The 15,453-nt window shown below is 57.4% G+C and overlaps 2 protein-coding genes across 5 annotated transcripts in view; one reads left to right on the top strand and one right to left on the bottom strand.

The window, feature by feature from the left end:
* The first annotated feature begins 514 nt into the window (after positions 1 to 514).
* COX4I2 (cytochrome c oxidase subunit 4I2) lies at positions 515 to 11,584 on the top strand. 2 transcript variants are annotated; one of them, XM_074970011.1, is made up of 5 exons: positions 515 to 674; positions 2,738 to 2,834; positions 7,014 to 7,175; positions 9,876 to 10,007; positions 11,131 to 11,584. In XM_074970011.1, exons 2-5 carry the CDS (start codon positions 2,738 to 2,740, stop codon positions 11,265 to 11,267), a joined length of 528 nt encoding a protein of 175 aa, XP_074826112.1. In that variant the 5' UTR covers positions 515 to 674; the 3' UTR covers positions 11,268 to 11,584. The 2 variants fall into 2 exon arrangements, with proteins under 2 accessions (XP_074826112.1, XP_074826110.1); XM_074970009.1 differs by lacking the exon at positions 515 to 674 and adding an exon at positions 1,406 to 1,526.
* Positions 11,585 to 12,755: 1,171 nt separating this feature from the next.
* BCL2L1 (BCL2 like 1) overlaps positions 12,756 to 15,453 on the bottom strand; it is a 29,360-nt gene continuing 26,662 nt past the window's right edge. For all 3 annotated transcript variants that reach the window (XM_074970007.1, XM_074970008.1, XM_074970006.1), the window contains exon 3: positions 12,756 to 15,452. In XM_074970007.1, the coding sequence (XP_074826108.1) occupies positions 15,315 to 15,452 (138 nt within the window). In that variant the 3' untranslated portion in view covers positions 12,756 to 15,314. The remainder of the gene's footprint in view (position 15,453) is intronic.

The following is a 15,453-nucleotide window of genomic DNA, read 5'->3' as shown; positions in this document are numbered from 1 at the left end:
CCCCACAGCATAGCACCCAGCTCTCCCTCACGCGGGGCCCGGGGCCCAGGCCCCTCTCAGGCACCCTGGGGCGACAGCAGGGCCATGGGAAGACGGGAACATTGGCCTGCAGCTGTGCTCAGGGCTGGGGCCCCAGCCGCACACAGGGTCACAGGTCACCAGCCTGCAACGGCCCCAGCACCGTCGCTGCCTGCATCAGGCTCAGGAGCCAGCGGGCTGCAGACCAGTGGCTCCAGCCCCCCCCTTCCTCCCCTGCCTGAGCCTGCCTGCGTCAGGGACTCTTACAGCGTCTCCGGCTCTGGGGGGGCGTCTGTCTGGGAACTGGCCCCCTGCCAGCTTGCTGGAGGGATCCATTCCAGCCCACACAGTCCTGCCTCTAAAGTACTCGGCCGTGAGGGCACTGGGTGGGAGGGGGAGCTTGAGGGTTGAGCAGCTGGATTTCTGGGTGCCCCCTCGGAGGCTGCGCGCTGGCAGGCGGCGGGGGGCCCTGCAGGGTGGTATGTTCTCCCACAATCCCACGTCCGTGCAGCTGAGTTGTTCTAGAATAAGAGTCCTGCTGGCCTGGGCAGTGTGTGCGCTGGCCCCATGCCCAGAACCCTGCACAAGCTGCACATCGGGGACGCCTGTTGCCTCCATTTCCCAGCTGGCTGCTGCCCGCCCTGCCTCGTCCTGCAGTAAGTACACACGGCCCTGCGTGCTCTGGTGCCAGCGGGGCCGACCGAGGCAGCCGGAGGCCCAGCGACCCGGCACTGGCCTCACATGTGAGGCTGGGGGCTGCAGGATCCACAGCCTTTCGGGCCCGGGGCTGGGCCGCGAACAGAGGGGCCGGATGGTTCTTGGGGCAGGGACGCCGAGCTGCTGCCTCTGGTCTAGCTGCACCTTGGAGAGCGGCCTGGCCCCCACCCGCTGCAGAGGGCGACGGGCAGCTTTCACCCACGCTGGCTCGGGTGGAAATCGCCTGCAAAAGTGCCTGGCCCCCTCCCCATGCGCGCGTGGGGCCGATTCTGGCGGAGGGAGACGGGCTGGTCCCTAAGGCAGGAGCGGGGCAGTATCTGTAACTCCACAGGACTGAAGGGGCGTCCCAGGCTCCCCCTACACGCCTGGCATTTCGGGGCAGGGGAGGGAGGGGAATCCCTTCGGCTCTGACATCAGCGTCTAGTGCACTTGGGTGACCCCCCCCACCCCCGGCCACCCCCCCAGGTGGGAGCAGCCCCAGTTCCCACTGCCCCCAATGTTGGCCAAGGGCTGGGGGTCTTTGTACCATACCTGCAGGCCCGTCCCTGTACCTTTGCCCATGTGATTTAGCCGTGTCCTGCTGGTAGAGGTCAGACAGGACGGGGCCCTGCCAAGTCCCAGTTGCCTTATTTAGACCGTGGAGACCGAGGCAGCTGTGACGCCCCGAGCTGAAGGGCACAGAGCCCTCCCCGAGGCTGGGCACTGAGCAGCGAGGGCCCAGGTTCTGCAGCGTGGGGGCCATAGGCATGGCCAGTGCCAGGCTGGCATCGCAGGGGGGGCTGCCATTACAGGTAGGGCTGCCACTGCTGAGGTACAAAGAACCCGGGATCGTCGGGTGCCCATACAACTGGCCGGCTGGCAGCATGCGCTGAGCCGGCTGGCACACTGCCCAGCCCAGCTACCGCGAGACAGGGATGAGCCTGGGAAAACCTGGCCAGGTGGCACCCCTAAAGGCTGCTGACCCCACAGCAGGCAGGCCTGTGTCCTGCCCGCCCACCGGGGGCGCGAGGCCAGCAGCTGCGCTCCTGGGCCCCGGGAGCTGGAGCAGAGGCTGGCGCTAGCAGGGGAGAAAGCTGGAGGCAGAGCGGCCTGGTGAATAACAGGAGAATGAGTCTTGTCAGGCCCGAGCTGGAGCGGCTTGCAATGAAGGCAACACATGCCTTGCACGCCCGGCGCATGCACCCAGCCGGGAAGGGCACTCGTGGGCCGGGCCTGGGACGAGCTGTGCTGGCACTGCTGGGACCAGGAGCAGGGACGCGCCGGCAGCCTTCCTCCAAGCCTCGACGGGCCCGTCCCAAATGCCAGTGCTCCCACCGCCCCCACTCAGGTCTTGCAGATGGGGAAACTGAGGCACAGAGAGGGGGGCGTGCCTGGCCCTATGTCACCCAAGGAGTCAGTGGCAGAGCCAGGAACAGAACCCAGCTGCCTGTGCCAGCTCCCAGGGCTGCTGCTCGTGCCTTTGCCCCCTGGAAGCGGGTTCGGGATACAATCCTGCCTCGTTCCAGAGCAGAGTTACCTGAGACGGGATCCTCCGCCCCTCCGCTCTGGGGACCAGGTCTCTGGAGCTACCTGTGCTGGGGAGGGCCGGCCAGCCCCAGGGACGGTCCCTCCCTCCCCTGCCACCAGGGGCACCGAGCGATTTGAGCCAGCTCTGCAGCCCCCAGCCTTTCACCATGAGCCTGATGCTGCCATGGGGGAGGGGAGGGACATGAGCGCGGGGTCAGCCCACGTGGTGCCGGGGACACTGACCAGCCAGGCTCCCGGCCGGCACCGGGGAGCAAAGGCTGGCCTTCGCTACGTACAGCCTGCTGGGGACAGCCCACGCGTGGCTAAAGGCTGTGGCAGCAGGATGCTGGGTGAGGAGATCGTGGATTCGAGCCAGACTGTGGGGTTCTCCTGGGTGAGGGGCTGCTGGGGCAGGTCCTTGGGGTGCAGCTCCCCCCTTGTACGGCACAGCACAGCCCACCCTCGTGACAGAGGTCCCAATGCTTCGATCCCACAGATGCTCTCGCTGCCGGCCTTGCGCGTGGGCACCCTGGCCAGGAGAGGAGTCCTGGGCACTGCCAGCATCAGAGCAGCACATGGCCATAGCGGACATGGTAAGAGCCATTCCCTTGCCGAACGCCCCTGCAAGCCAGCTCTGGGGGCCCAGGGGAGCCAGTGGAGACTCTGACGGTCACCTCCTGCCTTTCTCTTGGGGGCAGTGGCAGGGGCAGCCTCACGGGCTCTGTTTTCCCCGTCAGGCAGAGGAGGGAGACGGGTGCTGGAGCTGCGGCTCCAGCTGAGCTCCCTCCGGAGGGCTGCGTAAGCAGCCTTGCACGCGCCCTGGGGAACAGTAGATCTCCGCAGTGCAGGCCGGCCCGCTTTGCAGCCTGCCTCCAGCCGGGGCTGCTGGCCCTTTGGAGGCAAAAACTCCTGGCCTCAGTCCCGACACTGCAGTTAAACCCCTGTGGCTGGCTCAGGTCAGCTGACTCGAGCTGGCAGGGCTCAGCCTGCAGGACTGTGAAACTGCGGAGCTCAGGCAGGAGGCTGGGCTCTCCGAGCCAACGGTGCCCGCACAGCCGGAGCCCGAACAGCTACACTGCAATTGTACAGCCCTGCAGCCCAAGCCCTGCGCCCCGGAGTCTGCTGACCTAGGCCACATGCAGGTGTGTTGTTCGGTGTAGACCCAGTTATTCCCAGTAATACTCTGAGGGGCCAACTCTACACTTCGGAGAACAGGGAGTGGATTCCTTCCTGATCCCTGCATGCAAACTGCTTCCACCCTGGAGCATGGGACTTGGTGCCTCTAACCTGGCACTTACCCAGCATCAGTATTCTCTAGGCCTCAGAGCACTGCACAAGCGCTGCGTGGGTGAATTGTAGCCTGGATAACTGAACATTGCTCATAAAATGACTCAGTTCTCTCTCAAGTCCTGCTCCGGTCTGAGGCCGATGTGCCCCAGGGCTCAGCCCACCAGACCTGGAGGAACTCCTGGCCCTATTGAAGTCCTTGGGGGTTTTGCCTCTGACATCAATGGAGCCAGAATTTCAGCCCAGTGGCTGGAGCTCTTCGGTCAATTCTCCTACGGCAGATATTTGCTTGCTCAAAAGTGCTCATAGTGCAGCTACTTGTGATTCTTTCTCCCGTAGGGATGGGGCTACTTGCTAACTTCCTGGCTATCACAGCGTCCTGGTTCCGTTTAGCCCCGTGGGACCTAGCGAATAGAACAAACTTGGGTGTGTAGTGCTGGGGAAGGCCCCTGACTGGTAACCGGCAGAGACGGGATGTATAAAGTGGGCCTGGAAAGACAGTAGGCTTTACTCTTCTTCTTCTCCTTTCTGCATCTTTTTACATTAGAAATTAGGGTCCTATGTGGCCAAGAAGACTGAGTGGAGAAATGAGGCCACCCCAAGAATGAAAGTTGAGCAACTCTGCAGGATTGGGCTTTTTAGTCAGACTGCAGCAAACGATAAGCACACATTTAACTTCAGTGCATAACTCACACTTGGGAGAAAGGAAGTCTTTGTTAAAGATTCAATTGAGGTGTGAGCACTTGCCCAACACATCCTTTAACACTACCCGCAAACTCAGGGAAAATCACAGGTCATCTACTCCAGTCCCCTGTGCTGAGGCAGGACTAGGTATTATCTAGACCGTCTCTGACAGGTGTTTGTCCAACCTGCTCTTAAAAATCCCCAGTGATGGAGATTCCACAACCGCCGTTGGTAATTTGTTTTGAGTGCTTAACTACGCTGACAGGTAGGAAGTTTTTCATGATGTGTAAACTAAATCTCTCTTGCTGTAATTCAAGCCCATTATTTCTTGTCCTGTCCTCAGTGGTTAAGGAGAACAATTTATTACCCTCCTCCTTGTAACAACCTTTTACGTACTTGAAACTTGCTGTTATCATGTGCTCCTTCGGTCTTCTTTCTCTGGACTAAGCAAACCCAATTTTTTCAATCTTCCTTCATCTGCCATGTTTTCCTTTAATTGTTTTTGTTGTTCTCCACTGGACTGTCTTCAATATGTCCACATCTTTCCCGAAGTGTGGTGCCCAGAATTGGACACAATACTTCAGTTGAGGCCTTATCAGTGCTGAGCAGAGTGGAAGAATTACTTCTCGTGTCTTGCTTACAACACATTTGCTAACACATCCCAGAATGGGTTTTGCAACCGTATCATACTGGTAACTCATATTTACCTTGTGATCCCTTTGACCCCAGATTTTTCTGCAGTACTGCTTCCTAGGCAGTCATTTCCCATTTTGTATTTGTGCAAATTGCTTATTCCTTAAGCGTAGTACTTTGTATTTGTCCTTATTGAATTTCATCCTATTTATTTCAGACCATTTCTCCAGTTTGTCCAGATCATTTTGAATTCTAATCCTGTTCTACAAATGGCTCGCAACCCCTCCCAGTTGGGTATCATCCACAAACTTTATAAGTGTACTCTCGATGCCATTATCCAAGTCATTGATGAAGATATTGAACAGAACCAGACCCAGGTCAGATCCCTGAGGGACCCCACTCGATCTGCCCTTCCAGCCTGAATGCAAACCATTGATAACTATTCTCCAAGTACAATTTTCCAAGCAGTTTTGCACCCGCCTTACAGCAGGTCCATCTAGGCTGTATTTCTCTAGTTAGTTTATGAGATGGTCACGTGAGACAGTATCAAAAGCCTCACTAAAGTCAAACTATATCACAGCTGCTGCTTTCCTCCTATTCACAAGGACTGTTACCTGTCAAAGAAGGATATTAGGTCGATTTGACATGATTTGTTCGTGACAAAAACATATTGACTGTCACCTTATTTCCTTCTAGGTGCTTACAGATTGATTGATTGATTGATTGCTCCATTATCTTTCTGGCACTGAAGTTAAACTGACTGGTCTATAATTCCCCGGGTTGTCCTTGTTCCTCTTTTTATGCCCTTTTCCAGTCCTCTGGGTTCTCTCCCATCCCCCACAAGTTCTCAGAGATAACTGCTAATGACTCAGAGATCTCTTCAGCCAATTCCTTGAGTATGCTAGGATGCGTTTCATCAGGTCCTGCTGACTTGAAGACATCTAACATGTCTAAGTAATTCTTAACTTGTTCTTTTTGTATTTTAGTTTCAGATCCCACTCCACTTACCCTGATGTTTGCTAGGTTAGTCGTCCGATCACTGCTAACTTGTATGGTGAAAACCGAAACAGAAAGGGCACTTAACGCTTCGGTCAATGCTGCGTTTTGTTATTGTCTCCCCCCCCACTCCCCGAATCCTTGGGTACTCCTGAAATCACCAGGGTTAAAAAAAAAAAAAGACAACAAATGTTAAACGCCTTGTAGCCACGCCTCTCACCCTGCTCTCCCTCCATCAACAAGTGGAAATTAGCCGCAAACCCAATTCTCAGTCCCATGCTGGCCACCGGCAGCAGCTTTCAAGTGCTATTCCCAGTTTATCCACAAGATGGCACCAGTGCCCGTTTCCCACAAAGTGCTCCTTGTTTTACCCTTTTCAGAGGAAAGGAGGACTTGTGACACCTTAGAGACAAGCCAATTTATTTGAGCATAAGCTTTCGTGAGCTACAGCTCACTTCATCAGATGCATGCAGTGGAAAATACAGTGGGGAGATTTATATACACACAGACCATGAAACAGTGGGTGTCACCACAGAGACTGTTCCAGCAGTTGACAAGAAGGTGTGAGGAACAGTGGGGGGGGGGGGGGGAATTTAAATGGCCCACCTTGATTATCACTACAAAAGGGTTTTTCTCCCTCCTGCTGGTAATAGCCCACCTTACCTGATCATGCTCGTTCCAGGGTTCAGAGTAGCAGCCGTGTCAGTCTGTATCCGCAAAAAGAACAGGAGGACTTGTGGCACCTTAGAGAGGAACACATTTATTTGAGCATAAGCTTTCATGAGCTTCATGCATCCGATGAAGTGAGCTGTAGCTCACGAAAGCTTATGCTCAGATAAATGTGTTCCTCTCTAAGGTGCCACAAGTCCTCCTGTTCTTTTTGTTTTACCCTGTTAACCCCTTAGGTCCCGCCCCGTTAACTAGTTGCTGTGTGTATCTTGCTCAGCTGGAGCATGGCCATAAGACTAGTCAAGTTCCCTGTAGAGCCCTGGGCCGGGGCTGAGGTGACGCTGGTCAGACCCTGTACAGATGGACGCTCCCCCCCCGGCTGGCCTTCCTACGGCACTGAGGAATGGGGGGGCTGGCAAAGAAGAGGGGTCAGGGCACTGGGGGCAGCGGTGGGGATGTGCTGGGGCTTTTCTGAGGCCAGTCTCTGCCATCTCGCTCTCCAGTGGCGACTCAAGAGGACATGTCGGTGCCCCGGTACTATGACAAGCGCAGCTCCCCACTCCCCGACGTCCCTTACTGCAAGGAGCTGGGCGCGGAGCAGAAGGCCCTGAAGGAGAAGGAGAAGGGATCATGGAAGCAGCTGAGCAACGAGGAGAAAGTGGCCCGTAAGCAGGAGGGGGCGGAAGCCCTGTTGCTGGGGTGGGAACCGGAGAGGGGGGAGGTCATGGCACCAGCAGGGGGATGGTCTGGTCAGGTCAGTTACCTCCCCCCATCCTCTCTGCGCAGCGTCCAGCTCCTGCTTGTGGGCTGGGGGTCTGCCTGGGGACCGAGCAGGCCTGCGTCTGGGACACAGCGGTGGAGGGACAGGAAGTGCTGCAGGACCCAGGGAACTGGGCGGGCCAGGGCCTCGGAAGCCAGTGAGTGTCCTGGATCGGTTAGGGGCGGGAGAGCCAGGTCTAGTCCTACAGGCCCTAGCCTGGCTGAGGGGCTTTGTGAATGTGCTGGGAACAGGGGGCTGCTTACAGAGTATGTGCAGGGTGAATGCCCCAAGCGCCATTCTGGCTGAGGGACGGAGGTGCTGGGCTATTCAGGAGTGTTCCAATCAGCTAAACCATTGCACACACAGACATCATAACCACACCTCTCCTGACCATGGTATTAGAGATCTCCCCAGCCTGGCATTACTGTAGGTCTGCTTCATTTAAAGGAAGGAAACTTGCATCGTCCATTGTCTTTGAGTGTGCGATTGCTGAGAAACATCCCTAGGCTCCCTCATGGTCTGTACCTGGAGCCCTGGGCTTCTGGTGTTGGCTGAGATCAGCACTGGCATATGCAGAGTTGGATTCCCCCCAGACATCCCTAGCTCTGAGCCCCATCCTGCCAGCTGCAGCCTCCCCAACCCTGCTGACTTCAGCTGGAGCAAAGGGTGCCCAGCATCTGGCAGGGTCAGGCTCCAGTTATCAGAGCTCTCACATATGCCAGGCCTCCAGTCAGTGATCAAACCCAGTGCCAGTGGAAATTTTAACCCAGGTGTTTAAGTTGCTGAGGCCCAAAAGCCTCTGAAAAGTCAGAGCCAGGGAGTGGCTCCCTACCCTTCCGCTACCAACCTCCTTGTAACTTGCATTCTCCGCTCAGCCATTAGTTGACATACCAGGTAAACCAGCTGGTGTAATGCCTTAAATACGCTGCTCCCCCAGCTGGAGTGTCTGCCAGGGAGGATGCTGTGTCACCCCAGAATTCTTGATCACAAGAGGAGCCAGACAAAGCCAGCCGGCAGTTTATCGATAGCCCTTTGTCCTGAGCAGGCAGCAGCCAAACAGTTAAATCTGTTCCAGGTCAATGCATCTAGTCACTGGGGAGTGAGCAAATATTGCACCCGCCTGCATCTGAGCTAGCCCAAGGAAGCTCTGTGCACATGACAACCTGCTGGCAACCCCTGTTTAACTGGCCTTTTACATCGGGACAAAACTTACAACCAAGAGCATGGAAACACTAAGCCCCAGCCCCACCCCAAATCTGCGTGAAATACACAGGCTTCCTCGGTTAGATAGGAACCAGGGGTGGCTGAAGGGCTGGAAGTGTGGAAAGAGAATCCACCACATAGATGGATGCACATAGCCACAAAGGGCTGATACGTCGGCTGGGTAACAGCGGTAACCATGAACTGGGCTCTGTCCTGACCAGACGCTGCCTCCTCAGCATGGCTCTTAAACGTACAGAGAAAGCTGTTTACAGCCGGGCAAAGCAACTTCCAGGGTCTTCCCTCCCCTATGCCAGTTCCCTACACCATGGAGAACTTAACCCTGGCCTTGGTGTTCTCAGGCATGTCAGTGCCTTAGAAATGCTAATGAATGGGCCCTGGGAAGCATCATCACCACTGCAAAGAAGCTGCAGGGAGGGGTGAAATTACTTACCTGATGTCAGATAGCCTGTAGGTGGCAGAGCCCAGCTCTTCTGCTCCCAGAGCATGACCCAACCACTGCAGCCCACTCCATCTCCCTCTTGCCAGCATGGTTCTACCACCGTTTCCCTGGTCCAGGTGCAGACGGGTTTGTCTCTCTCTAACACCATCATATAGACTCTCCACGGTGCGTCTCCCATACAAAAACTCGTCCTGTTTTCAAGCACTGGGCCAGTTTCACCTTTGCTGCCCTCAGCAGTAGCACTAGTGTAGATGGGCCCTGCTGGCCTCTCCACCATGGTGCTTAACCCTGCTCAGAACAGTGCGAGATGAAGAGACCCCCAAGCCCTGGCTCCACCATTGGAGCTGCCCCAATGCTGACAGGAGAGCTCCCCAAAACAGACTGCTGTGCGCGGGGCTTCATGCTTACCCTGCTGGAAGCAGGAGCTGCCCCATTGTTGGGCCATCACAGACGGACGGCCTTGGAAAGCAGACATCTCTGCATTTGCCAAGCAGCAGGAGCCATTATCCTGGGACAGCCCCTGCAATTTCAGCACTCTTCCCATCTGGATTCATGGTCTGAAAGCTTAAACCGTGTCTCTAACCCGCCTGTTAACTGCTGTCCAAGTTCTGCCAGAGCAGGCCTGACAATCCATAGACAGCTCCCAGGAGGAAAGGCGGGATGGGACGTGCAAGGGACGGGGGCTTGGCCCCAGGAATAGCCTGTGGGAGCAGCAGATGGAATGAAGGGGGCAGAGGGGGCTCAGAGGTTAGCAGCCACCACAAAGCCTTTGCCAGAACTGTCTGTAGTTCCCTTTACAGATGGGATCTGGAGGCAACCTCTGGGCTGCAATGGCCGTGCTAACACGATCTCTCAAGCAGCCCCCAGGGTGGGTTAGCGGAACGGCTGCCAGAGTGGGCTGGGGTTCTCTGTGCCACCTTAGCCTCGCGCCTGTCTCTCTAGTCTATCACCTGAAGTTCAAGCAGACCTTCGCACAGATGAACAGGCCATCCAGCGAATGGAAGACGGTGCTAGGAGGCATGTTCGTATTCTTTGGCTTCACTGGATTAATCGTGTGGTGGCAGCGAGTCTATGGTAAGGGGGGGATGGACCATATGCTTGTAGGACAACCTGTGGGAAGGCAAACGGGACACGGCTGGGAGGCTGTAGTGACTTAATCTACTGACTATGTAGAGGCTCCCCCTTCAAATCCCACCCCCCCCCCAATAATTCTGTTCTAAGGGTGTCCCCATGTTCTGCTGCCCAGAACTTCCTGCCCCAGCCTGAGCTGGGATTTGTTAGACACGTCATTCGAAACCTGGCTCTGCTGCCAACCAGGCCTGGACCTGAAACTGGCCACGTGCTCAGCACTGGGATGGGGCAAGTACTAGCAGGGCATGGAACTGGCTGGGGACTGAGGCCCTGGCTTCTGGCACTGGGCATAAAGGGGCTGGGTAGGAGACGTCTATCCAGCTGAGCATGCCCTGGAGTGGGTCTGCTCTTAACCCTGCTCAGCCCAGGCCCTCTAGAGAACTGACAGCTAGACCCAGCTGGGGCATTGGTCCTCAGATCCCCTGAAAACCCCCTCTGGCCCCTGCTGCACTCACCCCCCGGTGCACACAGGCTGCAAGAGTCTGGAGATTTTCTAAGAACCTTCTTTAAAACGGCACCAGGGCCAAACAAACCGCCACAAATATTCTCCCTCAAACCCTTCCCTGGGGAAGCAGCCTGCAATGTAAGCCACCATTCAGCCGGCAGAGGGGGCCTGAGCCAGCAACTCCTAGGAGAGGCCTCTGGCCGCCCGCTGCCCTTGGACCACCGGGCAGTAAACAAGCCTGAGCCAGGCCAGCTTGTGCTTCTTGCTGAGGAGGGGCCGGAGGCGGGAGAGGGGCGAGCAGGGGACGGGTGCTGGGCTGGCCTGGTGTCCATGTAATGCCATGGAGCCAGCGACGGTCCCCGGCCCAGCCTGGCCGTGAACGGGGAGGGAAAGGGGGCGGGGGGAGGAGCACAAAGCCGCCCGTGAAATCGATGGGAGCCACCTGCGGCTGGAGCCTGCCCGAGTGCGGCCTAGGGCTTCGGCCAGGCTGATCCTCACGCCCCGGTGGGAGGGGAGATGGGGAATAACCTGGTCATGGCCCCGGTACGTCGGGTGGAGAACCAGGCAGGCTGGGTCCTGAGCAAACTGGTGCTCTAAGCTCTCCCCTCCCCATGTCCCCAGTGTTCCCCCCAAAGCCGCACACCCTGACGGAGGAGTGGAAGGCTCAGCAGGTCAAGAGGATGCTGGACATGCGCATGAACCCCATTCAGGGCTTCTCCGCCAAGTGGGATTACGACAAGAACGAGTGGAAGAAGTAGAGGAGACCCTCTCCACCCTCACGGCCCGCCCCAGCCCAGGAAGGGGCCAGCGCTCTGGGGGAGAGCTGCTGGAGCAAAGCCACTCTTGCCTCTCTCCCCTACCCTCATCTTTTGCTGGGCTGCCAGCCCCACCCGACCCCCTTGTGCCTTGTCTGAAGTGCTCCCTCTCCTGGTCCTGGGCAGTGAGCTGGCTCCAGTCTGTGCACCGCTCCTCCCGGTCCCACTGGGGGATCCGTCCCGTGGCCTGGCCTGTCTCTGGTAAAGGAGCATTTGGCATTGTCCATTCCCTGCTCACATGGAATAAAACACTACAGTAAATCCAGTGTGCAGCTTCCGTCTTGTACCTGCCAAAGGGGAGGGGAGGGGAGACCCACTGTTCTCGGCCCCCTCAGAGCCATCCACTCCTGTCCCCCAGGGTACAGCGAGGAACCATTCAAACTTGTGCTGTTCCTTAAAGCATCACCTGGCCCACAGCAGGCCTACTGTCCTCTTGAGTTACTCGGGTTAAAAGGCTCTTCTCCCTTCCCCGATCTCCAGTTCTTATCTGCAGCCATGGGCACTGCAGGAAGCCCAGGGCTCATGGGAGTATTTTAATGGAGTTCTGGGAGCCCAGACAGCTCCGTTCCGTCTCCATGCACCCAGCCTGTGCAGCAGCGTCGGGCTCAGGCCTTACCCTTGCAGGCCGCTCCAGGTGAATCTCTGCAAGTGCGGTTCATTCATTTAGCACGTCACAGGACACATCTTCAGAGCTCCCTGCCAGCAATCCTTGTGGCTCTGGAGCAGGGCGAAACCTACGGGGCTTCTGCCTCTGCGCCCAATGGGAATAAGTGACTCACCTGAGGCAACGAAGGGCCAGAGCAGCTATTGGAACACAGGCATCTTTAGCTCCCAGTGCTGGGCTCTGGCAAACCTCCTGGTTCACAGAGGGAGGTAGGGCCACCCGGGCACCACTAACCACTACATCGGCCTGGCCCGGAGGGGCTTGGATAGGCATTCTCCACTTGGACACACTGCGTGGAAAGGGGTTTCCGTGCAGGCAGAGCAGAGAGGACACAGGTGTTTCCACACGACACTGTCTCCACCTGCCATCAGCAGGGCTGGAGCGACTAAGAGCAACCGGCGCCCTGTCTACAGTAGCATTGCACTGGCGGGTGAATTGAAGACAGGGGAGAGAGGAGGGAGCAGCAGTAGCCGCGTTTTGCAGGTGCGCCTCTCAGCAGGGACAGGGCCCTCTCAGCAAGAATCACAGACTACACAGCTCCAACAACAGAGTTTATTAATAGGATTGAGCCTCCACCTGCAAATCAAAGCATTTCAAATGCCCGCCACAAGCTGTGTGGGAGTGACTTCCGCACACAAAGGATCAGGTGGGCCTAACCCCACACTGCCCGGCCAGCACCACCGTGAAAGGCTGAGTCAGGAGCTGAGAGTGCAAGGTGGGTTCTTAGTGTCTATGGGGACTTGCTCTCTTGCCCTGATTCTCCTGGGGGGGGGGGGGGGGGACCACAATTCTTCAGCCCTGGGGCCTGCCCCGTGCAGAGTGCACAGCAGATGCCCTGCAGGGTGATGGGGAAGCACTGTCAACACACATAAATACAGACATACAGTTAACAAAAATAGTATTAGAATATTCACAAATGAATAAAACCTACTCTCGGGTATTTACAGCAGAGCACAGAAAATATGTACAAGGAGCAGACACCTGCTAGGCTGTCGGGCGTGGACGCTGGACTCCCAGGAGGTGGGGGGTGTTTCAAAAGCCAGCTTCACGTTAATGCTTCAGGGAGATGAAATGCCAGACAGGCACTAGCAGGGCCCAGCTCCTCCTCAGCAGCTTGCAGGAGAGAACAGGAGGTGCAGGGTGACAAGCGGCACAGAGTACAGCCCTGCCGCAGACCCATGTGGAGGGAGGGCAGGGCATGTCCCTGCGCTAGGAGCAGGAGATGCCATGCCCTGCGAGGAGGTGAATGCACACTGGAGATGGAATGGCGGCAGGACCAGCATTAGACCAAACGCTGCTGTTACTCAGGCAATCCCGAAAAACACGGCCGAGACTAGAGCCGGGCAGGTATCTGACCGAGTCTGCCGCTGCTGAGTGAGCGGGGAGCACTCCAGGGGAGTACCTGCCACCCTGGAGCTAGCAGGGGGCCATCAGCTAGCTCTGAATACTCTGGGGGGAGCTGCCCTGCTCACTGCTAGAGCGTGGCCAGACTTGGAACTCAGCTAAGTGGAACCATGAGGAAGGCGGGCGAGGCCTTCCTCCATCTCCAGCCCCTTCTCTCCCTTGCCAGCTGGGCTGCCCCTGGCCGTGCTCTGAGCTTCGGCTCTATTCCAGTGGCCAGGCTCCTCCATCTCCTCAGAGATCAAGTTCCTACTTCCCCCCTGCCCAGGGAGGAGGATGCTACAGCTCCCTGCTCCTGCTGGTTCCCTGTGGGGCAGCACTTGCCCCCACCGCAGTCTCGCTTTATTCCTCCCAACCTGCCAACCCGCACAGCGATGAGGAAAGACAGACGGACTCTGCGGCTACCCCAGAGGGTGTGCACAGGAAGGGGGCGGGGCAAGCGGTTCCATCACTGCTGGGGCAGCCCCACTTAACTCCTGCCAGGCCCTGAGCAGAGCAGTGTTTACTTCTGCCCTTGCTGCAAGCTACTTGGGCAGCAGCCACCGCGGGCTCTCCAGAGAGCGACGCTAGCAGAGGCAGGGAGCAATTAGAAGCCAAACGTAAACACCTTCCATGGCACTGCTGCTGACAGTGTTTTTCTCTGTCCGTGAGTACCCCACCTGGCATTAGCTAGGGGACTCCAAGCAAGAAGAGCAAACTCAGGCATGCCTGGTCCCCAGAAGCGGGAAACCGAGTGGCTATTTCCTGCGCTTTGCAGCCCCAGGCCCATGCTTGGAGCAGCCACATTTAGCGACTGCCGAATGGAGCAGCTGAGCTGAGGAACGTGGGGTACCTGCTTGGAACGGTGGGGTGGGGTGCTCGGAGCATGTAGGGAAAAGTGGTAGCCTAGGGCAAAAGGGAAGAAGTCAGCACAGTGTAACTCACTGCAGAAATCTACATTCATAGGGAGAGAACAGCATGAGGATCCCGCTGCACCCATGCCTGGGAACACCGAGCTGGGCCTGACGCCCGTCCCAGCAGAGTGCCCTGAGCGGGGCACAGCCAGCGTAGAGACGGGGCCTTCGGCGCTGGAGCCAGACGCAGCAGGAGAGCAGATTCGGGCGCATGCAGCAGTGCATGGCTCTGGGAAGAGTCTCCTGCAGCACAGGGGAAGGATTAGGACCTTCAGGGCTGGGGAGACACCTACTGTAAACTCTACCCCTTTACTAGACAAAATGGTCTGAGGTCTGCTAAGGGCAGACCTGGGGCCCTGGCTGCACCTAACCTTTTCCTACCAGCTCCAGGCGCCGCACACAACAGCCAGGCAATTGCAGCACCAGCTGACCTCACAGACCGCCCAGGTGGGGAAGCTGCATTGATGGTTAACAGCTCCGCCTCCCTGCCACGCCCACAGCTGGACATGCAGGGCATTCCTGGAACACCCCTCCAAGCACTGGGGGCTCTTCCTAGATACGTACAAAGCCTGCAATGACAGTGGGGCTGTGTGGAAAGGGCGGTGCTTGCCCCTAGAGCCTTACGCTAAACACCTCCACACACACACACACACACACACACACACACACACACACACACACACACACTTGTGTCTCCCCCCTAGCCACCCAGGGGGAGCATGTTTCCACCCACCCATCCCTGCTGTTTGGTGACCTGGGGCACGGGCTGGGGTCCCCAGCAGCCTATGGGGAGCAGCCTGCAGAACAACTGCCTTGGTCTCAGGGCTTTTAAAACCAACAGTAAGTGAAGATTGGGATAAAAGGGAGATGGCGGCACATGGGCCACAAGAGATCTGTGGGGCAGGAGTCCCCGCCCTTAGAGCTGGGCTGCAGGCAGGGGCGCTGCCCCTTGGAATGATCACGTTGCTCTGGAGTATAGCGTGACGGGTTTTTGCCATTTGCTGCGGGCCCAGGGGAGGAGTCAGTGTCCGGTTACTTGCGGCTCAGCAGAGAGCCCAGCAGGAGCACTCCTGCCACAGTCGCCCCGGTCAGAAGCCACCTGTTGAACTGCTCCTGGCCTTTCCTGCTCTTGGCAGCAGCGTCATTCCCATAGAGATCCACAAAGCGCTCC

Source organism: Natator depressus, chromosome 13 (genome assembly GCF_965152275.1).
Source record: "Natator depressus isolate rNatDep1 chromosome 13, rNatDep2.hap1, whole genome shotgun sequence".
In the NCBI taxonomy this organism is placed as follows: domain Eukaryota; kingdom Metazoa; phylum Chordata; order Testudines; family Cheloniidae; genus Natator; species Natator depressus.
This window is presented reverse-complemented; position numbering and strand designations above follow the sequence as displayed.